We start from the raw sequence: 27,927 nt of genomic DNA, 5'->3' as shown, positions 1-27,927 counted from the left end.
ACGTTAATATGCACCATAAGCTGCTCCTTTTTGTTTTTAGCATCTTTTTAAAACATTTTGTTGTATCAAACTTTAACATTTTTGCTGCCACGCTGACGCAAGTGAAGAGATTCCGCATTACGTCATCGCGGAGGCCACATATTGGAGGCAGAAGCTGCCTTGTTCCGATCAGCCAGTGTGCGCTGCCTGAAAAACATTTTCTTCCACAACACAAGCTTTTTTTCGGAGGTGCCGGAGAGCGGCTCGAGCACGGCCGCTTACGTGCAGCGATGCACCAGCCTACACCAAAGAAACCGTGATCGCGCCCCGGGACACGACGACGGATTCGCGGATGGAAAAACAGTGATGTTGCATGGCATGCCTCGAAATAAATTCTGGTAAGTGTTGTGCAAAGTGCTGCTGCTGCAGTCGCTGGAGGAGGGAGGCTGACGGGCAACGAGAGGAGCGAGCTTAACCCACTTTGCCCCACCGGGTGAAATTAGTTTGGCAAGTTTTTGGTGATTTAAAACGGGAGATGTGCAGGTAGTGAAACGCGGATAATGGGAAGGAAGGGGTGGGGGTAGATGTTCCTACAATAGTGAGACCTTTTGTCTCATGTCCACACAGGTGTTTCGAGTATGACAGGTGATGCATGAGGGCTGAGCGTGTACCACAGGGTGCCTGTTGCCACCCCACCCCCCAATGTCCTGCTACCTTTTGTAGGATTTTAGTAATGCTGCCCTAACTTCCACAGGGCACTGAGTCCATACCCAGAGGTGCATTTCTCCTCGGTGCAAATTTGTGTTTCCATGTTGGCTTTCACATTGCATAGTTAGACAGGCAACCATGCAAACTTATTCCACTTGTTTGTTTTCTTGTGACATTACAGAATTCAAGCTTCTTAATTCATGCAAAGAACTCACTGGGACACTTGCTACCCATAAATCAGTGTCTGCACTCTTTTAACGTCGGGGTAGCAAAGTTCTTCCCCTTTTTACAGCTGAAACCATGGTGATCATCAGCAGGTGACAGAGAGCCCTACCGGCAGACATCACCAGCTGGTACCAGGCATGAGGAGAACTCGTCTCACTACCTTTACTACACCAGAGCAGAACAGCTGATTACCTTTAGTCAGCAGTGCAGCTTTTCCCTCTTGTTTTATTTTTTAATTCCTGTCTGGAGATGGGATTTGGATGCCAATGTAGTTCAGTCTCGTGATATAAAAATAACTCTGGCCAATCAGTGGTAACAGCTGCGATGTACTGTCCCGAGCCAGCGACACAGATTGGACTGTAACTCTAGTAAGTGCTTGTGTTTGGAATTGTTGCTTGTCAGCCTGGTCCAAGTACACGGAGGACATAAATTAACAGCACTCTCCTCAGGTTTTTTTTTTGGTTTTTTTCTTAATCGAGCTGCTGCAGAAATAGAATCAAAAATGTAAATAACTTACTAATAAGGCTTGTTTTGGTCTGATATTTGTCCAGCAGAAATGCTGTGCAGTGTAAAAAAGGAAGGGGGTGGGGGATAGAGAGTGGCAGGGCTAAACGCGGCCAAGAGTCTTGCAGGAATGAGTCACGCTAACTCTGGACTGTTAGTGGTAAAAGATGATTTGCTCTTTTAAGGGCAGTTATTTTCTAATACTTCCAGTGTGGCAGTGCCACAGAGAGTGAGTAATGTTTGCCAGGGCCAGATGTCGGGCACCATGTTTTGTGGGGGTCTGCAACTAGAGAGCCGGCAAAGCTGTAGAAGAATGTTGCACCTTCTCATTTGTAGTTAAAGATAGCGACAGCAAATGCTCTATTCGGAGTCACAGTTTCTAGTTTCAGATGTGTTCGGATAGGCCCGCCCGTATGGGCCCATTTTGTTTGAAAGGAGTTTGTGTCATGGACTGTTGTTTTAGGAGAAAGGGCGACCTGGCTTTGTAATAACTCTGCTCAGGAAAGGGGGGGGAAAGGGATACAAACATGGTGCTTTATGAAAGGTAAGGTTGATCATGTCATTCCCTTCCCCTGCACTGGTTTAATATCAGCTCTGGCAATAGATTGTATCAATCTCAGTTATTTCCAAGGATGAAAACAGACCGCAGAAGGTCACGTAGCTGGCACTCTGGATGTGTTTGAATGTGATGTGGCAAAGGGTATCAGTTTTAATCTAGACAATGCTGTATATTTGTACACTTTTATATTTGCTTAGTCTGGAAGTGATAAATGGGATTCAATATCCATTGCTTTCATGATGACATTGGACTTGTGGCTGCTGGCAGTGGCCTGACATTAAATTGCATCTAAAAGCGCTGTGGTTGTATTCATCATTCTCTTTAAACTGATGAGATTTATTATTTGTCTTATTAGAGGGCAGCGTTGAAATTCCTCTGTGGCCGTTTTGATCTGTGCTCTATTGTGAAGTAATTTACTGAAATACTGCACTTTATCCTATAATTCCAAGTTAACTTATTAGCTTAATCTCTCCCCTCTTGAAGTGGATTTCAAACATTCCTAGTGCTCCATAACTGACTGACTGCACTGGCAAGAATCGGAGGAAGGCAAGCAGGAGGTGGGGGGCCAGAAAACTGTGGTGTTGTCTGCTTTTTAACACTAGGTGAATTCTAATTTCTGCACCACGCATATCTGCAGCATAATATTTGGGTCTACCAATTACTGTCAGAGTAATTTGAAAAAGCATGCCTGAATGACTGTCTCACAGAAAAAGCGTCTTCAAGCCACTCGCCCAAGAAGTGTCACTGTGCGCTCAAGTATCAGCCCGCCGACCGTTATCTCATAAAAGATATTTACTGGTGAAAAACTTTTCTCTACAAACTTTGCTCGTCTGCAGTGGGAGGTGTTATATGTGCGTGTGTGTGTGTGTGTGTGTGTGTATGAGTGTGTGTTTTAACGAGTGAAGCGGCTAGGATCTTTGCTGCCATAGCAACAAAACCACATGACTAGGTGTATTAGATTGCCTCGGACAGTGTGCAGCGAGGCATGCTGTGAGCATTCTCTCTCTGCAGCTCTGCCCCTTTCAAACTCCTCTCCTTGTCCAACTTAAAAATATTTTGATAACCACCGCACTGCGCTGCATTCAGGTTGCAGTTTACCAAATATGAATACTCTCAAATTTGGAGCATAGTATGATGTTATCACGGCCGGATTGTCCTGCAGTGGGATGATGGGGCACAATAAGCCGTGGGCCCCTTTTGGCTCCCTTTGATGTTTTGTTTTGTTTTGTTTTTTAAGAAGTTTACACACCGACAGCTCTTGTGAGTTTTGCATGGCATCATTTTTATCTGTTAATTTCTCTTTATGTAGGGAAATTAAAGAGCAGTGACCTTTTACTAGCCTTTCCAAACACAAAAAATGAGGGAACTGTGATAAATACACTAAACACTGTTGATCTGTGTTGCTGTTGGCATATCTGAAGTGAATAACTGGCTAACCACGTTAAAACTTCACCAGACTAAATATTAATAATATTAATGTCCTGTACCAAATTTGGATGTCATCAACAGGTTGATGAGCTCCTGTCAGTTGCTGTCTGTCCTTAATATACCAAAATAAAGTAGCCGTCTTAATGCTGTTATTATCTCTGGTAAATTGGAAGCAATGCTTAGCAGTTTTATGGTGAAGTGCACGAGAAATCTTCTGCTGTCGTAGTAAGCTAGCAAACTCAAGAATTATAACATGTGCTTAACCTTGAGAAAGCGCCAAAACCTTCATGTCACGGGTGAAAGTTTAATTTTGTTGCATCTCTGTCATCCTTCCTGCAATCTAAAGCAGACTTTTTTGGATATTTTAAGTTGAAAGAGGTGGGATTTTTGCTACTGACCTTGGTGCATATGCATTTCTGCGAGGAGAATATTAAAACTGGGTGTGCAAATATTTATTAATATTTGGGATATGCAGTTTTCTGCTAATTGCATCGATATTTAATGCTGAAAAAAGTGCAAGAAATAAGTCATGCTTGTTATCAAAATTAATGATATCAAGCAATTCCTTGCAAAGAATTGTGCTCATGTGCTCATTTAGTAAATCTGTCCCCTTGTTTGGAAAAAGTCAGGGGAAAGACTTAGCCAACTTTTAGCTGAATTATCAGGATATCCACAACTGATTAAACTTTGGATAACCAGAACAGAGAAGCTGCGTTTGTATCAAGGTTAGGAGTCATTGCTTTAAAAGTCAAGAGTTTAATCTACTGCCATTATCGCTGAGTCATAACGATGTGTGTCTAATGTTGATGTTAAGCTTAAGGAAGAGCACCCTGAGGTTGCGACTGCTAATGCTGAGGCACTCGGGTTCTGACGTTGTTTTCTCTCCTCTTGATCAGAATGATTGAAGACTGCGGGCAGAGCGTTGACACCATGGCAGATAGAAGGCAACTGTTGGTGGAGATGAGTAAGTGCTCAGGGCCGCAGCTCACTGTGATCTTTGCTGGACTGTTTAACTCAATGACCGTAAAACTGGCAATTTCTTTCTCTCTCTCTCCCTGTCTCTCTGTAAGTTTCATGTACAGCAAATATCATAAAGATCAAGTGTCAACCACATTGATTTTTATACACACAGGCCTGCAATATGACCTCATGCTGTCTGTTCACACAGTGTGAAGGCGCTAATTTGAATTTATTGAAATACAGCTCATTAATATAACACTGTTTCATATAAAATATTTTCACAAAAAACATTTATTGTTCAAGTTTTTGATTAGTTCCATCCTTTCATCCGGTAAGTATTCCCATTCATCGTGTTTAGAGCTGCTTTGTGGACATTGGATGAATGGTGGGGTTTATCTTGTCCTTAAAAGTGAAAATATCCACATTCGCAGCTCAAACCAGTTTAGAGTTGCAGTTTAAACCCAGAACTTTCTCACTGTGAGACACACCGGACATAATAAAAAATAATCTGGCTCTTAGGTCTTGAAACTAGGTAAATGCAACGTGAGATAAACTACAAAACATGATATATTACACTGTCATTATTTATTTAGCAAAAAAAAAAGCCAAAATGCAGAAGCAGAAAACCTAAATACATCTTTACTGCTTTCATAGGAATTAAGAGGATTGTAGAATTAAGTAGGAGCCAGGTGCTGCTAATCAAATGCATTTGATTAATTGATCATCAGCAAATGTGAGCACCTCTATTAATCATAAGTTTTGGCAGCTTGTTGCGCTGGAGCGTTCAGGTGTGTGTTACACAATGGCAAGGAGGGAAGACATCAGCGATGATGATATACAAGCAAATGTTGGTGCCCATCATTCAGGGAAGGGTTATAAGGCTTTTTCCAACCAGCTTTCAAATCATCTTTCCACATTTTGAAATATTATTCAGAAGTGGAAAATATTCAAGACAGTGGACAGCCTAACAAATTCACCCCCAAGGTAAGACTGCAATGATAAGAGAATCCAAAGAACCCAAGGGCTACATCTCAACTCTGCAGGCCTCAGTTAGCATGTTAAATGCAATTAGCAAAGTGGCAATGTGTGGCCAGAATGTACAGAATCATATTTGGTAGAAACCAAACACAGCATGTCAGCACAAACACCTCATACCTGCTGTCAGGCACGGTGTTGCAGGGGTGACGATTTGGGCTTGTTTTACACCCACAGGACCGGGACACCTTGTAGTCATTGAGTCGACCATGAAATCCTCTGTGTAAAGAGTCAAATGTAAGGCATCTGTCTTTGCCCAGACATCAAAATCTCTTCATAGCGATGTGAGAGACTGATAAAGCCATGCAGAAAATGACTGCTTCATGTTGTTGCTGCTAGAGGTGGTTCGTTTATACTAAAAATTAAGCTTTTAAGGACTAGATCAATTTTATGATAGCCTGGTTGACAGAGAGTACTTTCTTTTTAGTCATATCTTGTTTTCTCAATGGCATATTTAAATATATAATATTTAACAGTTTGTATTCCATTTTCAGTATTAACTCTCAAGTGACCAACCTGTTTTAACAACTGAAATGACTGAACAAGTTTTCCTGTTCCTTTTCCCCCCTGTTATAATTTGTACAGGAATACTTTTTTTTTTTAATGGCTCCATTTGTGTCTATCATGCATGTGCTCTTTCTTTTATTGACAAAATGTTCAAAGGTAATTATGGTGTTCAGTCATTTTCATGTAAAAAGGAGTTACCCCGACTCATCTCTATAACTTGAGCTGTTTTCATAGTCATTTTAGGCACTAAGTATCTAAGCTACGGTTCACTGCAGAACTTTAAAATGCAGTGATAAGAAGTGGGAAATTACAATAAAGCCTAAAACTGTAATTTAGTAAAAAATAAAATAAAAATCACTATCACTTGTATCAGTGGCACATATTTGGTCATTTGAGGACTAAAGAGTGATGTTCCTACAGGGGCTCAGGATTTGGATTCTATACGACTGTCGACGTACAGAACAGCCTGCAAACTCAGATTTGTGCAGAAGAAATGCAACTGTGCGTATGAATTTTTATGTATTGATTTTTTGAGATGTTGCACGTGGCCGAGCCAAAAAGGCTTACGTTGACGTCTTCCTGTTTTCAGTGCATTTGGTCGACATTTGGAACGTCATCGAGGCTTTCCGGGAGAACGGCCTCAACGCCATAGACCTCAACGCTGAGCTTTCCGTGGCTCGTCTAGAAGTTGTGCTGTCCACTATCTTCTACCAGCTGAACAAGCGCATGCCCACCACGCATCAGATAAACGTGGAACAGTCCATCAGCCTGCTGCTCAACTTCCTGCTGGCAGCCTATGACCCGTGAGTAAACGCGTCACGTGACGAGCCGGCTGCTGGTTGTGTACTTTCACCTCGGAGGTTTTGACGTGAGTTGATGCGGCTTGAAATGTGACCGTGAAAATCCAGACTCTTTTCCCCTTCTAATGTCACAACACGCGGATGTAGAGCGGATAAGTTTGTAGGCTGACTCATGCACATGCTTTTTACAAACACAGCTGATTTCATGCGATTATAGCAGGAACACTACGCAGCCTACATCTTCACAGCTCCTTTTAAAAGAATACATGAGCTTAATGTTTTCGTTTTTTTCTTTTGTCTTTTAGGGAGGGCCACGGCAAGACATCTATCTTTGTTGTGAAAATGGCCCTCGCAACCATCTGTGGTGGGAAAATTCTGGATAAATTAAGATGTAAGAAACACAACAAATCTTTATCTTACTTTTAATCGTGAAAAATGAAATTCTAATTGCCTATGTTGCCAGTAATAAATCAGCGAATTCCTCCTATTCTAAGTAATGTAAAATTATTAGGACCTGTTTTTTTTTCTGTCTGCTCTGGTTTTAAAACAAGTAGCAGCAGCACTAGCACTGCCCTGGCTCTTCATGGCCGGGAGCAGTCATTATTCATTACTGTATGTGAAGGATAGGGTTTATTACACAATGTATAAATCTCTGGGGGCAGCAGCTTGTAAAAAAAAAAAAAGGGGGGGTAAAAAGGAGGGTTGGTGTATAGTTAGAATGGATCTGTATAACTGCTGCACTTTGATTTGTTTTCACAAATAAGTGGGATAATTGTATTGTGTAATGCTATAATTAGCCGACTGTGGTGGCAGCCAACAATTAGTTTGATTAATTTGTGTAATGCCTCTGCGTTGTTTCCAGATATTTTTTCACTCATATCAGATTCTGCTGGAATAATGGTGCACTCGCAATTTGACCAGTTTCTGAGGGAGGCTCTTAAATTGCCCATGGCGGTTTTCGAGGGACCCTCGTTTGGTTACACCGAGCAAGCTGCGAGAACGTGCTTTGCGCAGCAGGTGAGGGTTTGGCGCCCGCAGCATTTTGATGTCAGTAAGTGTGTGATTGCTTTAGCATTGACGGTGTGGGTGACTCTCACTCTTCTCTGCGCTGCACGTCAATAGAAAAAGGTCTCCCTCAACACATTCCTCGATACGTTGATGTCAGACCCGCCCCCTCAGTGTCTGGTGTGGCTGCCGCTAATGCACCGCCTCGCCAACGTGGAGAACGGTAAGGCGCGCTGAAGAATATTTAGCTGGAGCGCAAGCGGGGGAAGTTCGGCTTTGCATCATGGTCTTTCAGTCACCGCCATCACAGACACACCTCCAGTAAAGATGACCCACTGGGACCTTACACCCTGTGTATGAGTGTGTATATCTGTGATGCACTCATCATCACGAGCAGAAGAAACACTAGTGTATGTGCACATATAGAGCTCAATGCTGTGCTGCTTTGTGTTTATTTTCTCAAAATGGGGGGGGGGGGGGGGGTGCAAGATATCCCAGCACATCTGTCCTTAAATTAATGAAAATTTATTATCAGCTCTCTGCAATGTGCAAAATATCTGGGTTTACAGTCACATCTGGTGTGTGTGTGTGCGCTTATGCATCTGCCTTCGTGTGTGTGTGTGTGTGTGTGTGTGTGTGTGTGTCTGTGTCTGGCTCCTCCTCTCCTCCCTGCAGTGTTTCACCCGGTCGAGTGCTCCTACTGCCATACTGAGAGTATGATGGGCTTCCGCTACCGCTGCCAGCAATGTCATAATTACCAGCTCTGTCAGGACTGCTTCTGGAGGGGGCATGCCAGCGGTTCCCATAGCAACCAGCACCAAATGAAGGAGTATACGTCATGGGTAAGGAAGGGAGGAAAGGGGGGAGGAGGCTAGGGGAGGTGTGTCTGCACTGGACCAGTCATTGTGGCTATTTTTGTTCTGCTTCGCTACAACATGAGGAATCTGAAGATTCAGTCCAGGTGACAGTGTTACCGTGGTGATTTACCGTGTGCTTTGAAAAAGAAATGAGCATCCTCTCATCCTCACAACCGTCACCTTGCTTCTGTGTATCACCCAGAAATCCCCCGCTAAGAAGTTATCCCACGCCCTCAGTAAGTCATTGAGCTGTGCATCCAGCAGAGAGCCTCTTCACCCCTTGTTTCCTGAAATGCCAGATAAACCTCTCAACCTAGCTCATATTGTGTAAGTTCATCTGCTCTCGCTCCCTTTTTTTTTTTCCTTTATAACACTGAAACTGAGGAATGTGCATTCAGAGCATTCAGTGCCAGTTTGAAACCTTGAAATGTTTTAAATTGATCCCTCAGCTGGTAATGATCCTGTAGCTGCTTCCTTGGTCTGAAGTGATTCCAGTCAATCTCTTAGGTCAACTGATCAATCAGGCTTAATTACAGCCTTGGGATTGTTTGTAATCTGCAGCGCTGCTGCTACTTTTTCCTTGATGTTTAGTGTCGTCGTATAAATAATGAAACAAATATCAGGCATGAAAGCATAGACTTTTAAGCACTTTGCTGCTGCCTATTAAAGCCCATCTTACAGACATAAAGTCACTTCTGGTGCTGAGAGCTAAACAACACACTGATTATTCCATTTTTATGATTCCTGCAATTAAAGTTAATTGTTATGTTAATTGTCCCAGTTTTATAGCCTGCAAATGACCCAAAATTTTCAGAATGATGCCGCCAACATATTTACAGAAAATCAGATGGGTAATAGATTTCAATGCTAGTTTAAGAGGTAAAGATAACATGAGATCCGAAAGTTTGATTATTAATATATTTTAGAATTGAAGAAATAAATTCTTCCTGTCCCTTCCTTTCACAGTAAAAGCCTTCAACATATACAGTGTGACTGCCATAAGGTGTTTAAGAAACAGATTCTAGGATTAAAATATAATTTGATCTTTGATTTTGCTCGATATTAAATGGAAGATCATGTTTTTCTTTAGAAAAAACAGTTTTTTAATAGTTTTACTTATGAATATCTAATATAGCAAACTAGGTAAATAGAAAATTGCTTTTAACTTATCAGAAAAACTGTAATTTGGTAATAAATGTCAACCAAAAAAAGTTCATTACCGTCGTTTTAATGGTGCACATAAGTCACATCATGTCTAAAGAGACAATAATTAATAACGGAGTGTAGTTTTAATTCAGGCTCAGAAAAAGAAGAAAGAAAAGTAAAATCAAAAAGATTTTACAACACTAATAATGACGTTAACATAAGGTGTGAGGGTTTTTGTTTTTGTTTTTTAATTTGTAGAGGTGACCGGAAGTGTGCAAATTTTCATGCATGCATGAAACAAAATGGGATTCTGTACATGGATGCAATTTTATGAGCCTGACCTATAATCTAATCTACAAACCAGCAGGTTTATATGTACACTGTACTTTGGCATCGCTACTTTCAGTTATTTAAAAACTCACTTTTTCTTCACTTTCTTCACTGCACTGAATTATGCTATAAACTCAGTAGATTTGGGGCACTGTCTTCTGTGGATGCCCAATTTAGTTTTCATTCTTATTTTTTTCATTGTTTTTGATGTATTATAGTCTCTTCCTGTGCTGCTGTAATGTAATCAAGTATTTATCCCTTTCTTTGTTCTTTACATTCCTCAATAGAGATACGTGGTGAGTTTGCTTTGATTAATATGAATCATACTTGATTGTTACTGTAGATTGATTCCTTTGTATTGTGCTAATCGTGTACAGTCAGACTCATCCACTCACATTCCCCACTTGTGACGTGTCCCAAACACTGTTTTGTTTGTTAATTCCCAGATTCATTCATTCATTCATTCATTCATTCATTCATTCTTGCGTGTTCTCCTACATATCATACTGTATAAACCACTCAAGTGGAAATTCAGAGATTATGCAGTTGAGCAAAATCCTCAAGAATGAAAGACTAACTGGTGTTTTCTGTCTCTTTAGCTTTTCTGTCAGATCAAATTAAAATCTAACACGTGTTTACTGTCCAGGCCACCAAGACCAGTGAACATCACCAATGACTACTCATTCTCCCACTCCATGCCTACATCAGGGAACCCTTACTCCACCAAAAAGTGAGTACATCCCAGCTGACAACGGGTGCCCTGGATTTCACAACAGATCTTTTCAATCTGTCGTGCTCCCTAAAGACCCTGCGCCCCGTGAACTCCATGACCCACGCGGTCTTTATTTTCCTGAAGTCTTTGATGGTGTGGGTGCATGTGTGAAGATTTGTGCATCACCATTTAATGTGTTTTCTCGAGCTGAATGTAAATGGCTTGCCTTACAGCAAGAATAATGTTGTTGGGCAGAGAAAGCCCCTGACTGGGGCTGCTCCACATCTGCTGAAAGGGAGAGGGTAAGTGGCATAGGTGTGCATATGAGAATGCCTTTGTAGCGCGAATGCATGCGCAAACTAATATAGATAATAATCATACGCATTAACTAGAGTGCTTATCATCCTGAGGAAACTATTAGCAAGCCGGGTTTCTTATAGAAGGCTGTACACTGTTATTCTCTAGGGGCTGTTTCAAAGACGCTAGATGAAGCATGCATCATGAAGATCATTGGCGCTTCGTTTAGAGTGCCTATTATAATCTCTTCATTCACACAGATATGGGAAACACTAACTGCCATTTTCTTTGAATGTTACCATCAGTCAGCTCATATGCTATGCTATATATTCCCAGGTTCATTGTTTACGGTGTATGTGAGTAGGTATATTCGTTTTAGACAAAGTGGGATTAAGGCGCTTCCTCGGTCGGTAATAATGTTGTTTTAGGAGATGTAGTTTAGTTGATTTTTCAAGTGAGAGGAATTTGTGCACTTCTGTACCTGCACTTGAGAGATGAAAGCATTCCTCTTGGGCACACTGCCCGCTTTCATAACTGACACTGAAGTCGCCGTTGAACAGGCTGATAATCCCATATGCTACAGGGCCTGTTTAGAAGTTTGGTAGCTGACTACAACTAAAGACAGCAAGGATTATTGTTAATAAATGTATGACTTTACAGGTTTAGAAGCATGGACAATATACGGTGAAATGTCATAATAAATAATTCACTAGCAGGGGCCACATCCTGGGAGAAGAACAGATCTGAGGCTGCGGTTGAGGACTGGCAGCGTCGGGCAGACCCCCATGTGTTAATGAGAGACGTGAGAAATGAGAAAGGGGGGAGGCAGGGTGGGGGCACAACAATGAGAACAATGTACCTGTAGTTCAGGGAGGTGTGTTGTTATGGCATGTTAAAGAGCAAGGAGGGTAGTGTATGAGGTGTCTCATTTCTGATCTCCAAAAAAGGTGGTGGTGGTGTTGTTGTTGCAGTACCATGCATGGCCACTGGGAACAATTGCCATCGAGGGTTGTGCTAATAAATTCTTAATATATCCATGCATATATCTGGAACTTCACTCGGAGCGTTGTTTGATCTCATGGTTTTCTTTCTTTTAATACTTCACTAATTAACTATAAATTGCCCAATAAAGGTAATTTAAAAAATAAAAGGATTTTATTTTTAACAATAAATGAATGGTGTTTCATTTAGATCACGTCAGCTGTCCTAAACATTAACAGCTGATTTCCATCACATACAGTATATCGTACGTCCGAGCTAGGTCTGGTCAGTATGCTGTACTGGCTAGTGAACATCCATGATAATTATGTGGTAGCCTTTGGGTTTGGGGTTGTTTTTGGGGGGGGGGTTTTTTCCATTTCAAGGGTGTCTGGGCTCTCTTTTAGCGATGGGGTGAAAGGCTCAATCATTCAGGAGGGACTCACAGTAGAGTCCATGTTACTCCACATTGAAAGGAGACGGCTGTGGAGGTTTGGGCATATAAATAAGATGCCTTCTGGGTGTCTCCTAGATGGGACGTGTCCATAGAGGGGGAGGCTCCAGGATAGACCCACGTGAGAGTTTACATCTCTCTGCTGGTTTGGGATGAGCTGAAGGACAGGGCTGGGCATTCCTGCATACGATGCTGCCCTTGTAATCACTGCTTTCTTCTGACATTATAACATACATGTACTTGTAAATGCTAATAAAAGAAGCTGCTATTGAAAATATTGTTTAAACCGCATGGTCACTACATTAGAGATGTGTGCAATCCTGGTGGGTGGCCTCTATAAAGGGGCCATGCACACCTGACTTAACGTGAATGTTTAAGCAATAAATAGACTTTTGATAGTTTTACTAATAGATGACTAAGTACCTGTAGAGTATTTATCTAATTGTTTTTTGTTTTTGTTTTTTGCTTGGCATGCCCTCAGTCTACTCTTAGCCTTCATCGGCAGTGTCTCTCCCAAACATAATATGGCCTTGTTTCGCTCTGGTCACCCATGAATGGCTGCTTTTCAGCTGTTCTCCTCCTCTTTTCTTTTGTCGTGTCCTCTCCCTTCCTCCCTCACTCTTTCCCGTCCCCACTCAACCCCGTTGTCACCTGTGTAACGTAATGTCTTGTGTTTTGTGAAACCCTGCACTGTTCCAGGTTGAACTACAACCTCGATGTTGCCGATAGACTTGCTGACGAACATGTACTCATTGGCCTCTATGTGAACCTACTCCAAAACAACCCCAAAACATGGTTAGTGGGTGTGCCGCTGTGTTTGCCAAACACTAGTGGAAACTATGTGCTCCGCTGAACTGCCGCCTTTCCCCCTTTCCCCCTAACCTAATCCGAGTGTGTTACAGTCCTAACGATGCATGCTGTCAGATTGTTTTAGAGGCTGGTTGCTTTGACCTTTGACCCTTTCTGCATTCCCCGGCAGTGTTTCTGACTGATTTGTATCCAAAGTGGGTAACAGGGTCTATTTCTTCCAACATTATGACTCTATAACTCCATGCAGTGTACATGTGTTGTCTTTGAGTGAAATTTATCAAGTTAAAAGTGGCAGCTTTTTAATTTTGTGTAACTTCCAATACAGATTAGTTTAGTTAACTGGTATCAAATTATTAGTCTTTTGTTTGTTTGATCCTGTAAATCCTGTGACTTTTAATCATTTTAATTTACTGCAGGTGATTTGACATATTTTCTGTTATTGTTGTGTGGCCTATGATAAAATGCCTATATGTGTGTTTTATTGGTGAATGACTTCCAGATAACATGTTGTGTTATTGTAGCAGCTTTTGACCCTACTGTACGCATGTGTGTGCATAAATGTGTAAATACAGGGCTGTATGGTTTCTTTGCTTTTTGTTTTTGTTGTTTTTACTGTATTTGTAATTAGATAAGCTTTCAAATACAAAGCGATCGATTGCTTTGTATCTCCACTTTTTTACTTAACCCCTCTTAATTTATTGTTTTGCGTTTCACGCGACTAGCTTAGTGTTACTTCCTGTCGAAGCTTTCATGCCGAATCTGACTCAGAAAAGTAAAAGTTATTTGCTTTTTTTTAAAATTTCGAGTGCTCATGTTGCGTCCACATACACTTTTTTTTTTTTTTAATTAATTGTGCTGTGTATTTTTTCTCCCGTCTCTGTTTTCCTCTTGATCAGTTTGCTGGAGAGCAGTAACCATCAAGATGACGAGCACAGTCTCATTGCTCGCTACGCTGCTAGACTGGCTGCTGATGCTGCGGTGAGATAAAAGATATCCATTTCACACAAACATCTTTCATCACTGTCCAGTTAAAAAAAAAAAAAACAACAACATAAACTCGAGTTGACATTTACTGCTACTCTACGTTAGAGGCTTTCATTCGTTTTTTTGTTTTTTACAGTCAAGAAGGTGATCATTCTGTTATCATTCTTAACCAATACAGGAGGGAAATATTACTACTAGAAATTTATACTCTGGATAGTTCATGTTACATGAACTATAACAGCTGATTTCTAACCCTTAGACAGTGTAAAGGTGGAATTCAGTGAGTGAATCTAATTAGCATCATTGGCTCAAACTCAAATTGTTTGTTGCCCTGGTACACTGACCATGAACGCCACAGCTACTCCTCAATAGTCCAACACAGTTCATTACTCTAAACTTTGCCACAGCAGAGTACTCACAGGTCAGGTGTTCGCAGCATGCACACAAAATCTACTGGAGCTCACAGTAGAAATTATTGTTACTAATTTCTAAGTGATTCTCTTCTCTACACGCCACCACTACAACTGATCTGTTCCCACAGCAGCCAAATCCCACCGTAACCCCCGACTGGGCTCATTTTCCGGTTTAGATGTGGAGGCAGAGTGACCCATCCACAGCGTGGGCAACAGACGTTCAAGCTGAAAACTTTTATTAGAATTAGAAGTTAGTTTGATTTCTCATGTGCTAATACTATTTTATCATTGTATTAACATGACAAGTATCAGTTAGTTTTGCACCAGTTATTATTGTATTTTATGATTAGCTTTTGTTTTTATTTAATTTTGACATTTTAGTTTTTAAATTCAGTTTTGTTGTGGGAAAATGTTTTATTTAATTTAGACTTTAGACTTTTTAAATATTATTGTATGTAAGTCATTAGCAAGAGTTGGGAAGATCAGTACAGCTATTACAATGGAAATGATTTTATCTGACTTAACAACATTTGGTTTTTAACATCTGGTTTTGGTTTTTTCAACTATAATAACCTTTTTTTTTTTTTTTGCACACACATAGTTGATCGAAATGTCCTCCAAAGAGCCACTTACTATACTATGACTACATTTCACACCCTGTACTTTTTCACTATACTTGAGTAAATTAGTCAAATCAGTATTTCAGCTTTTACTAGAGTATTTTTAAACACCTTTTTTTTTTTTTTCTTTTCTTTTTTTTAAATCTGTATTTCTGCTAAAGAGACATTAGCCACCTGTGCTAACCAGAGCCGTGTGCCTGCTCATGCTCTTATCGGAGGTCTTGATGGATGGCTGGTGACTTAACTGCTTTGTTCCCTCCTGTGAGATATGTGATAAGCTGGTGGATGACATCACCTAGAGGTGAAGCCAGTTCACGTGATGTCTCTCGCTTGGTTTCACCAACAGGCTCAACAGCAGAGGGTCCCCACAGACCTCCCCTGCTCTCTGGATGCCAACAAACAGCAGAGACAGCTCATTGCCGAGCTCGAGAGCAAAAACAGGTTAGGCATGGCTGCGTCCGAGAAACTGCTCGCCTCCTTTCTTTTGAAATTTACCTCTCAGAATGAAGGCATCTCTGAACAGACCTCAAAAAGCATTCACTACTCCAGGCTGCCATTAAATACTAACTTAAACACTGCAGCTGAAAGTCATTATTTAAGGAAATAAAACCTATTTCATTTCAGTTATATTATTCTTGAATAATTTTTTGAAGTGGTTTAAAATTGCTAATAAAAAGACATAAAATATGATTCTACAAAGACTATTAAGAAATATAAAAGAAGTAGCTGTGAAAAAATTTATGTTTAATGAAATTAGGGAAATTTTATATTGAGGTGGAGGCAAAGGTGAGTAAAACATGTGAACCAGAAGGCTGTAATCATTCATTTTAGCTAGACCTTGGATCATATCCTTTTTCCCTGAGCTGATGTGTCTGCACCAAAGACATTTGGACTTATCAGCTTAAAAAAATATTAATGACTCTATTTATCTTCCTCCTATGGAAGCTTGTTTGAAGTTAGAGATTTAAATTTTATTTCAACCTGTGTAGTAATATTATATTTTTATTGTATTTATATGATTAGGATCAGTTAATTGAGTAAAAAGTAACAAAACTAGGAAGCTCTAATCAGTATTTTTGATCTATGACTTCTTTTCTTGTTTCCACCACTGGAAAAAAAAAAAAAATTACATTTTGCCATCCATAAGTCAAACTGTTTATTCATTTTGCCTAATAAATATTTGTGTACTATTAACCAGATACTGGCCTGTGGACACTACAATGGTGTATCAGTATACCAGTATTCAAAAGGTAGAGGGGTTTCGTATTGGAGCATTTAGCTGCTGAGGTGTTTCCTACAGAAGTTGAAACCAAACAGCTGAGAGAAGGCGATAGTTGAACTGATATAGTCACAAAATTATATTGTTCTGTGTCTGCTGGATGCTATAAATAACTGAGCTGATGAGCAGCTTGTTTCTGCTGCCTCATAGTGGACAGAAATACCAGTTACTGCAGGTTTAGATCATCTTGTTGACTTCCTGTCAGAAATGCGGTTTGACGTGGCACTTGCACATGTTTGTACTCATCGCAGAGAAATCCTCCAGGAGATCCAGCGACTGCGCCTTCAGCATGAGGAAGCTTCCCAGCCGCCACCAGACAGGGGCCAGCAAAACCCCACCCTGCTCGCTGAGCTACGACTCCTCAGGTAGCTCCGCCTACGTCGCGTTACCAAATGCAAATGGGTTATGACAGACAGCTTTGCTTAGGGTGCTAAAGAACATGCGTAATGAATATTATGTTTTTCAGTCTGCAGATGTTCATTATGTTTTGGGGGGGTTGTTTGAGCCACTGACGTGACATTGTGGCTTCATTATGCTGTACAACTTGTTTCTTCTGTTAGGCAACGCAAAGATGAGCTTGAACAAAGAATGTCTACTCTGCAGGAGAGTCGCAGGGAACTCATGGTGCAGCTGGAGCAACTAATGATGCTTCTCAAGGTACTACAGACGTGCCTTTTATCTCTGAGCGCAGTGCAGTCAGATAGTGAACAGTTTAGTTTTATTCCTTCTGATCACTGAAGGAGCAGACGCTATTTTTCCTTTTTCCAGAGTTTCTTGGACTGAATCATATCCATCGCAGACTGTTTACATAGAAAACATGGACATGTGGGCTATAGTGAGCTTATATATATATAAATAATAATAATAATAATAATAATAATAATAATAATAATAATAATAATAATAATAATAATAATAATAATTATAATAATTATTATTTTACAGCAGGTGGTGACCAATATGCTCCGATAAGGGATTTTTCCTTGTATTACTATTTCTCTTAGCTGTGAGGACTCATCATAGCTCGGGAATGTCAAACTGGCTCTTTCCCACAGTGTGTCTTTTATTCTGTCTCCCTCCCTTCACCCACAACCAGTCATGGCAGATGGCCTACCTTCCCTGAGCCTGGACTGCAGAAGGTTTCTTCCTGTTAAATGGGAGTTTTTCCTTCCCCCAGTTGCCAGTTTTTAGCTCAAAGGGAGTTGTTTGATTGTTGGGGTTTTCTCTTTATTACTCTAGGGTCCTACAATATAAAGCACCTTAGATGACTGTTTTTGTGATTTTTGGCGCTTTATAAATAAAAGTGAATTCAACTGCTGTAAAAGAGAACAGTGATAAAGGTGGGTCTTTATCACTAGGAAAAGCTGTAAAACTTGTGAAAATACAGTTTAAAATTCAAAACTTGTGCCCTCCTTCATATTTTCCAATGCCATTCAGTGGTGCCGGATTGCAGACTTAAATGGGATCTTAATTCAGAGGATGCTTTAGAAGACATGTCTGCCACCCTCTACTATGGGGGGTGAGCTTGATCTATAGTCGACATAATGCAAGTTTCCCAAAGCCTGCACAGCCTGCCTGCAGTACTGCCTTAAGTGGGGAAGATATTAATCTAATTAGCCCAATAGGATCAATGTTAATCCACTAAACTTGCACGAGGAAGCCGCGTGCTGACCAGGTCTTTGCGGAAGTGCGATTCGATTTTACAGACATGGCTGCTGTTTCATGAGTCGTCAGACATTCTTTCTTTTTTCCTTTTTTTCTTTTTTCTTTTTTTTTTTTTTTTTTTTTTTTAGCAGGAGGAGGAGGAGCGGAATCAAGCTGTAAGTGTGAAAGAGAGGAAAAAGAGACCAGGATGCATGTTCGAAATGAAACCTTTGGTGTGGGTGTGTGGCATCTGCAAGAAATAAATACCGTACATACAATACCAGTGAGATGTCCCTTTTGGAAAAGTGTTTTTGTTGTAAATGCATTGTGTGTATATCTTTAGAACAACATGTCTTATACTCACAATAATGTGACCACAGTATCAGATGCAGACACTATACTGCCAAAAGTATTTTCTCATCTGCCTTCACAGGCATATGAACTTGAGTGACATCCCATTCTTAATGCATAGGGTTTAATATGATGTCAGCCCACCCTTTGCAGCTATAATAGCTTGAACTCTTCTTTGAAGACCTTCCGATGCCATTTAGGAGTGTTTATGGGAAATTTTGACTATTTTTGAGGTCGGACATTATTGTTGGATGAGAAGGCCCAGCTCACGGTCTCCACTCAGATTCATCCCAAAGGTGTTCTGTCAGGTTGTCAGGAATTCACTGAACTCCTGGGAGCGACCCATTCTTTCTTAAATGTTTGTTGAAGCAGTCCGCATGCCTAGGTGCTTGATTTTATACATCTTTGGTCATGGAAGTGATTGGAACACCTGAAGTCAATGATTTGGATGGGTGAGAGAATACTTCTGGCAATATAATGTGTCATTGGTCACCATATATGAAACCTAATTGTTTACTAATGGACATTTTCCATTTCTTTACATGCCAAATGATGTTCCGGATTAGTTGAAACTTTGATAAATATTAATTCAGCATCTTGTGGTTTGTTCTCTGCAAATACTTGAAGTGGTTTTTAAGAATGTGATTCTGTTTGTAGCAGCATGTTACCTTATACTGCATGGGAGTCGTTCAGGCTTTCTTCTTACACAAAAAACTAAATGTGTACATCCTTTAGACTCAGGGTCCCGGCTCGCCGCGCTCTTCACCCAGCCACACCATCAACCGGCCAATTCCCACACCAATCCACTCGGATTCTGCCGGCACGACCCCGACTCACACACCTCAGGACTCACTCATGGGCGTGGGCGGGGACGTTCAGGAGGCCTTCGCTCAGGGTAACACAGCGACACTACAGCGGTCTGAGTCCTTGTTATTGGAAGCTGCACAGGATCCCACTTTAAACTGTTTTTGTTTGTTTGTTTGACCGCAAAAGGTCCAAGGAGAAATCTGAGAAATGACCTGCTCATTGCTGCTGACTCCATCACTAATACAATGTCATCACTGGTTAAGGAGCTCAATTCAGGTAAAGATGAATGGAGGGAAAACAGTAGTCACATTCAGACTTATTATACATTAACTGTTTTTATTATCTTTTTTTTTAATAAACAGAGGGTGGAAGTGAAACGGAGAGCACTGTGGATTCAGATTTTGGACGTGAACTACTGGCCACAAACTCCTCAGATCCTTTCTACGCTTACAAACCAAGGTACTTTTAAGATACTGCAAAAGCAGCCATGTTATTAAAAGTACACAGTCTTTTTTTGTCAAGCCATACCATGAAGATATAAGAAAGAGATGTTGACGCTAGGTTAATAAGAGAGGTGACGAGCACTGAGCAGGAGTCATGCTGAGCACCACAGATGTGAGGTTTGTTTTAAGAGTGTCGATGGAGAAGTATCGAGAAGGTCAGAAGAAGCTTCACTGTGTTTTTGTGGATCTAGAGAACACATATGATAGGGTGGTGAGAGAGGAACTGTGGTACTGCATGAGGAATTCACGAGTGAAAGTATGTAAAGGTGGTGCAGGACACGTAGGGCAGTGAGATAGAGGCGGGATGTGCACCTGGAGTGACAGATGGGTTCAGGTGAGGGTGGGACTACATCAGGAATCGGCTCTGAGCGCCTTCCTGTTTGTCATGGTGATGGATTCGCTGACAGATGAGATCAGACATGAGTCTCTGTGCGTTATGATGTTACAGACAACATTGTGATCTGTAGCGAGAGTATGGAGCAGGTGGAGAAGAGTCTGAAGAGGTGGAGGGTTAAAGTCTGGTGATTTTAGGCCCGTACAAACAGTTTGAAATTTTAGCTCAGTTCAAAAGATAAACGAGAAAGATTTTTTTCAATCTTCTTTCTTATATTAGTTTATTTCTGAACATTTTTGGGGGGCTTCAAGCCCTTCAGATTAAAGTATCTAAGAATTTTAAAGAACTCACACAGAGGTGTCTTCTGGCTTCTGCCGCCTCTGGGCTGCGACCGTGTGCATCGGGGCACAGTGGACGGTTTATCACAACCGGGTTTTTTTGTTTTTGTTTTTTTTTTTTTTTTTTTGTGCCGTGGTCACAAACCTGTCACGAGCCGACTTAACCCACTCATGCAAAGAGTCGAGTTTGATCACACAATAGCAAAGGCTGCTTATAAATGCACCGTGTAGTGCTTTGAACTTTTCTGTTTTGCCATGTTAAATTACTACTTTGGACATTATTTACATTTATAATATGTACCCATGCAAAAGCAGTATATACTTGTGAGGGACTTAAACTTTGGTGGATTATCCCACCGAAAACAGATTTTCTTCTGTCTGTTTGGGGTGGGTGGGGGGGGAGTCATTGCTCAAGTTGTTCCTGACAGCTTTGATTGAACAGCGATAAGTGACGGCCTCTTCAGGCATCTTTACGTTATCCTAATCCTAAACAGTCCTTTGCAAAAAGAGCCTTTCACCTCAGCAGGCGCCGACAGGAAACGTCAGATAGCCTTAGCTGTGGGTAAATGATGATTGAAATCCACAACAAGCTCCCTTATCCCCCACAGGAGACGTCAGAGGGTGCAGCTAATATGTGTCTGAGCCTACTCTGGTAGCGCCGACACTCCTGCTCCAACACTATCATCCAATGTCAAAGCTGCAGTTCTCCTGTGAGCTTCAGCTAGCAGCGTCACGTGACCTCCCCCCCCCCCCCCCCACCCCCCCCCCCGCACAGGAGGCAGAACTGAAGCACTCCCACAGCTGTTGCTGACAGTTTATGCTTTGCTGACCTGCTGAGTGCGCCTTTCTCCCATAAACTGTTTATGCTTTCCTCACGTTAATGGATAGTTGACATTTAACCCACAGCTACAACCTACACTATTATGACATGATTTAATCTGATCATATATTAACCTTTCAAACCCTTTCATACTATACTACTGTATGTTTTTAAAATCCCATTACTGCAGTTTTCATAATAATGATGCATGGATTGGGGGAAAAAAAGCTGAAGACCAAGTGATAGCACTGGCTCCAGGGCTCTGGGCGTGCACGCCCTTTGCTTCGCTCAGCTGTCTGTGGGACTGAGAACAGTTAGGGCAGTGAGATTGTTTTACTTACTGAGAGGAAGTCCATGCACCTTCTTCTTATTTGTGATCATCTTGAACAGTATTATGCTTGAGTACGGGTTATAAAAATGTGGAATTTTGTTATGAATGCTGCTGATTTTCTCTTTGATTTGGCTAAAATGTCAGTGGAGTGGGTGCAAATTCAAGAACTTTAGTTGTATTTCATAAAGCATTCAGGCAGTTCACCGTTTTGAGTACACCAAGCACTTTATACGTAGGTCATATATTAGACTTTTATAGAGAACTATTCAGTCGCATCCATCCCTTTTTTTTCCCAGTTTTAAACTGCTTTGTTTTTTCATGACAGGCCTGCAAGCGCTGCCGATGAGGAGTGCTTTGAGAAGGATCTGGAGCGGCAGCTGGAGGATGAGCTCCAGTTGGATGAACTGAAAAAGCACAGGCAGGAAACGGACAAAACGTGCATGGTGAGTTATAGCTTTCCAAGACTGAAATAGCAGGAGAAGGTGGCATATTGTGTGTTCTGAATTATTAAATTGCCCCTTGTCAGTACCTGCTCTGACCTGCTGTGCTGGTTTTAATTATGTGGCGCAGGTGACTCTGCAGCAGTGACCACGTAGGTCCGGGTGACTGGTAAGTTATTTCTACCTGTCAGCTGTAGATCTTTTTTTTTTTTTTTTTTTTTTTTGATCTCTAGTTTCTAGTGCATCATACCAATGTAAGGGTACACAAGGCTCTGTGATAGGCTAACCAAAGATGTTATGGGTACAATAAATTAAAATTCATAATAAAATATGCAACAAAAGGGAAAAAATACACTGAAGCCACCGCAAAAGGAAATTTACAGTGTCGTTGGTGATCAACAACAATTAACCCGGGTTAATTCTGGTCAATTGCGAAAACGGTAACCATAATTTATAACCATGATATTGCCTATAAAAATATGAGAAGTCTAAGTGAGACTAGGGTAACTGATGGGCGTAGGGCAGCAGTGGACAGGTAATTTCCCCCAGGGGCCACATGAGAAACTGAGACTGTTGTGCAGGTTCACCCCAATAGGCTGAAGTCAGTTCTGTTCAATATTAATGCTGTCTCTGTATTGTTGGTGTGGCCCTCCACAACAGTCTCAGTTTCTCATCTGGCCTCTGGGGGAAATTAACTGCCTCTCTTTGAGACCTTTGATTTTATCCTCACCCAATCAAGAGTAACAGTTTGAATACCTGACACTCTCAGGGTTGAATTACTTCCATGATGTTCTTCAGTGCAGTGCTTGGCCAAAGGATAATTCAACAACTGTCAGGTGATGTCCTTAAGGGCTTACCATTGCCCCTAGAGGCAAAAGAAAATGATGCAAGTACTTGCTGCACAGCTGTGGTGTCTGAGGCTTGCTCTGTTGATATCTTTGTATCTCTAAGCCCTAAAAAAGGCACAAGCCAGTATACACTGGTAAAAAAAATTTATCTGAAAATATCTACCAGTAAAATAAAGACATTTTATTACTTTTCCAAGCTGACATTAAGTGCCTGGACTTGGATGTTTTATGATATCTTTTAGTTACAATCTTACCATTTTACTTTTTCTGTTGTTTTTTTCCCCTTGTTTCTTTGTTTCCTTTTTAATTTATTATCGTCCAAGAACTGGACAGCTAGACTAACTGGACGTGAGTTTCAGCATTTAAGAAATAAGTTTGATCTACAGAAAAGTGAAGGCAAAATTTAAAAAGGTGTTTCTGTCAATCCTGAAATCCATGAAGCAGGTTGTCCAGGAGTTTTTTGGGGGGTTTTGGCAATCGCAGAGCAGAGAATCATGCTGAGCTTGTGAATAACATGCGGTAACATGCTCAATTTCAACAATTGCCTCAAACTCTTCTGAGCACGCTGACTTTGTTGTATTTTAAGCTAAACTGGCAAAAATGTGCATCTCTGGTTTTGTCTCCCAGTTTTCAGAATAAATGCTTTAAAACAATTTTGGTGGGAAATAGTTAAAATCGATATGAAGTGTCAAAACCTCAGTAATTTGTATCTCAAAAATAAGAACTGCACTTTCCTGTTTAGCCAAGTTGGATTTAGATGGACATCTAATTGTTTGAAGAACCGTTTCAGCTTCATAGCAAGCTGTTAAATAAGCATTATTATTATTATTATTATTATTATTATTAAAGTTATAATGGATTGCATTTATAGCGCTTTTCAACACCCTTAAAGCGCTTTACAATTCCACTATTCATTCAATCTCGCATTCACACACTGTGAGAGTCTCAAATGTAGACTTGGGGCCCAAACCTCTCTCCATCTATGTAAAGTTCTTAAAGCAGCAGATTACGATGATACTCCAGTAAAATTTAAATAAATGCACCTTAGTTTGAAAACTGTGTGCATGATTTAGGGAGCAAAACTTTGTCCCTTCAATAAAGAGCTGGTCTGAAGTTCTTTTTTTTCTTTCTACTTTTCTACAGATGTTGCTATATATTCTTTTCACCAGTCATGTAGTGAAGAGTAGATGATGTATCAGGCTTATTTTAAGACGTTTAAGTTGATCTCTACATGAAATGTATGAATCGTTTGCCCACATGGCAGACGGATGAAGCACAAACGAGCTACAGTACTGATGTTACTATGGGAGTACAGTCATCCTTCCATCAATCCAATTTGTTTACCGCTTATCCAGCACACTTGTCAGAGCTGGGATTTGTCTGAATAACGCACTCACACGCCTTCTAACGTTGTCCTTATTCTTCACAGGCGAGCAATATGAAAAGCAAAAACAGCTGAAGACACTGGACGAGACGACGTTTGGCCGACAGTATAGAGCACTGCGGACATGAAGAATTTAAGTTATGCTAAATCCAACCATAAAATACATTTATGTAAAGATATATATTTTTAACCAAGCACATATTTAAGGTAATTCTGTGAGCTTATGTAAAGAGATTAATTCCTGAGCTGTCTCTTATACCACAGGTGCCATAAGGAAGAAAACAGAAAAAGGAAAGAACACAATTTTGGGAAATTATTTCTTAATTTTTATCGGGGTTTTTTTTTTTTGTTTTGTTTTTTTTCTATATATCAGTTGTTTAGCAAATGTACAACTGCACTGTTAGCACAGGGTGGACACCGTGATTCTTTGAAGTCAAATTGTTGTCATCTTCTTTATAATTTGTGATAATGAGCCTGGGATTACGTTGGAGCTGATGATGATGATGATGATGTAAATGATCAAAGCTGAAATCTTTTGTAAACGTGTTGCCCTGGCCAGGTTACCATGAACAAATGTTAGTATATTTCTTACAGCTGCTGTTGAGTTGCTTTGGCATTTTTTTTTATTTTTTTTTATTTTTTATTTTTTTGAGCTGGCCAATCAGATGCGTTTGTTTTATTTGATACATTAGTGTTAATAATAACTCACACTGCCTTAGCTGATTGGATGACCTCTCAATGGAGTTTGCTCAACCTGTCAGTGCAGCATGTAGCTTTCAACAAAACCTGCAGCGATGCTGGAAGTCTTCACTGGAGATGATAATACTGATACTAGTAGGGTTTGTTTGTCTGCAGAGGGAACTGGTCTGCAATCATGTATGCTGTCTATTAAATGTCAATTAAATATAAGATATAGATGACTGGTTCTGATGTCTGGAATGTTTGTTTAAAGTGGAAGAAGAGATGACACAAATGGATCCAAATCACTCAAACTTAAAGATTTACAACCATGAGGGCATCGAAGAAACTGCATTTACTATCAGTGGTTTATGAATTAAGGTTAAATCATAGATAATCTGCCATTGTTCCCTTTGCTAGTCACTCAAATCTTTGTGACTTGCACACAAACACACATATACACACACACTCGATGTATTTTCTGAGTGTGCACCAAACTTTGGCTCGCCACTTTTCCTAAAGTGACTGGGTAATCTAAAATCATAAATGTGTGAAATATCTAGTTTGATTTTTGAGCAAGTTCATAGCAGTGATTTTGCATGGTGGTGGTGCATAATAAAGTGTTGACACAATATCAAAATTTTCGCCTATGAACTCCTTTCTCTTTCTTTTTCCATTCCAGAACGGCACACTTCAATTGGCTTGGTTTGGCAGTGCACATTTATTATCTGTCATAAATGCACTGTTGACTGCCCTCAACCTATTGTCTATAATTCATCACAGAGACCCACCATCTGAGGTAACATAAAAGCAGCCATCCGGCACTGAATCTCATAGTCATGTGCATATTAGGAGGGAGATTTTTGCTCTTGGCTCAGGCGCCATCAAAAGCATATGAATTAACTGATTTTTAGGCTTTATTATTGTTATATGGGTTCGAGGTTTGTTTGTTTTTTTTAAAACACACAAACGAAGGCCAATCATTTGATCGTTTGAAGACCGCTTAAATAGATACACACTGAACATTCATCTCCAACTCTTTACAGACTACTAACCACTTTATGACAGCACAATATAAAGAATATATTCTGCCTTCATCTGCTCCATGTTGTGTGTACTCAGGTAAAATATGTAACAAAAACTAACAATACAACAAAGAATATAGTCCAAGGCACTTTTGTCCTGTCTCAAAAGTGCATCACTGCACCCTGGTGGTAAACGCGGAGAAGTGCAGCTTCAACGATAAATCAGAAACATTCACTTTTTGTGTCTCTGAAAAACTAAAGATGTATTATGGTCCATAGGTTTTTGGACAATGACACGTTTTTATTTTTTGTATTTTTGCTTCTTTACACCACCACAGTGGATTTTAATTCAATCAACAAAGATTTTATTTATAGAAGAACCTGACAACAGCAGTCGCCTCGAAGTGTTTTATACAGAGAAAACTCCAACAAACAGACAACCCCCTATGAGCAGGCACCTGGTGACAGCGGGAAGGAAAATCTCCCTTTCAACAGGAAGAAGCCTCTGGCAGAACCAGGCTTGGGGAGGGTTGGTCATCCGGGTTGGGGGAGGAAAACATTGAAGTGCAACAGTTTCGCATGAACTGTTAAGGAATTACAGATGTTTTTATACAGATTCATACATTTTCAGAAGTAATGGGAAAATGTATGACAATTTTAAATATCAGGATTGTTTTTAACACCAGGATGCAAATCCTTTGCAGTCAGTGACTGCCTAAAGATTAGAACCCATGGGCATCGCCAAATGCTGTGAGATGCTCTGCTAGGCTTCGACTGCAGCCGCCTTCAGTTGCTTTTCATTTGCTTTTCTGCATTCAGTAAGTGAAAAGCGTGCTCTGCTGGGTGGAGTTCAGGTGACTGACTTGTCCATTGAAGACTATGCCTTTTATTTACCTTTACTCTTGGGTTGCTTTTATAGTATGCTCTGGGCCATTATCCATCTGTGCTGTTAAGCTCAGTGTAATTGGTTTTGCAGCATTTGATTGAATCGGACCAGGGAGTACAGCCCTGTTAACCTTACAATTCATCCTACTTCTTCTATCATCAATAAATGCTGGTGACCCTGTTCCACTGGCAGCTATACATGCCCATACCACAACACTTCCTCCACCATATTTGATATATGATGTGGTATGCTCAAGATAATGAACTGATTTTCAGCTTTAGGCTCTTTTGGATGTTCTATGATAAGTGAGTGTAACCAGTAGTTTGCACATTGCTGTAAATCATTTGCATTTCCATTCTTGAATGCATCCATTCATTGTGGTCGTGGACAATACACCTGCCTCCACAGAGTGCGTTCTTGTCTTGTTTAGGTGTTGTGAAGCTGTTTTTCATGGAAATAATTCTGCCATCATCCCTTTTGGTTGTCTTTGTGTTTTGTGGGGGACATTTTGGTGTTACTGACAGTCAGTCAGTGCATTCCTTGTTTTTAGACATGTATCAAATTTAGCCATTGCTACAGTTTTTGCCAACTGTGTGAAAGGTTTATTTGAATTTTTCACACAGATATACATAAGGCCCCACCTGGTCATGAAACTGCTTGCTAGTCAGTTGCCCAATTATTTATGAGCCACTGAAAAAGCATAAACAGTAAATGCAAAATGTTTGTTAAGTACCTCGAATTACAGCTGAAAGTCTACACTTTAATCACATTCTGGGTTTTTCAATACACTAGCGTGTACAAGAGGGAACAACAGCTCAGAATATGCAGATACTCAGTTTAAATAATTCAGCCAGTCTTACATTTCAAGTGCTGAAAACAGACAATATATGGAAATTTTGCTTGATTAAACCCCTGTAGTTATTATTTGGAAATTAATTAATCAGCCAA

At 40.5% G+C, this 27,927-nt stretch overlaps 1 protein-coding gene across 8 annotated transcripts; it reads left to right on the top strand.

The window, feature by feature from the left end:
• Positions 1 to 114: 114 nt before the first annotated feature.
• Positions 115 to 25,310, top strand: dtna (dystrobrevin, alpha). 8 transcript variants are annotated; one of them, XM_076876471.1, is made up of 23 exons: positions 1,778 to 1,960; positions 4,300 to 4,367; positions 6,326 to 6,406; positions 6,495 to 6,708; positions 7,011 to 7,096; positions 7,568 to 7,722; positions 7,828 to 7,933; positions 8,386 to 8,552; positions 8,770 to 8,894; positions 10,690 to 10,773; positions 10,989 to 11,057; positions 13,184 to 13,279; positions 14,191 to 14,272; positions 15,658 to 15,752; positions 16,842 to 16,955; positions 17,151 to 17,247; positions 18,384 to 18,410; positions 19,321 to 19,480; positions 19,579 to 19,668; positions 19,755 to 19,851; positions 22,044 to 22,161; positions 22,289 to 22,327; positions 24,436 to 25,310. In XM_076876471.1, exons 1-22 carry the CDS (start codon positions 1,944 to 1,946, stop codon positions 22,304 to 22,306), a joined length of 2,166 nt encoding a protein of 721 aa, XP_076732586.1. In that variant the 5' UTR covers positions 1,778 to 1,943; the 3' UTR covers positions 22,307 to 22,327; positions 24,436 to 25,310. The 8 variants fall into 8 exon arrangements, with proteins under 8 accessions (XP_076732587.1, XP_012772315.3, XP_076732586.1 ...); XM_076876472.1 differs by lacking the exons at positions 1,778 to 1,960; positions 22,289 to 22,327 and adding an exon at positions 115 to 377; XM_012916861.4 differs by lacking the exon at positions 22,289 to 22,327 and having other exon boundaries at positions 1,777 to 1,960.
• The last annotated feature ends 2,617 nt before the right edge of the window (positions 25,311 to 27,927 follow it).

Source organism: Maylandia zebra, linkage group LG18 (genome assembly GCF_041146795.1).
Source record: "Maylandia zebra isolate NMK-2024a linkage group LG18, Mzebra_GT3a, whole genome shotgun sequence".
Lineage (NCBI taxonomy): Eukaryota > Metazoa > Chordata > Actinopteri > Cichliformes > Cichlidae > Maylandia > Maylandia zebra.
This window is presented reverse-complemented; position numbering and strand designations above follow the sequence as displayed.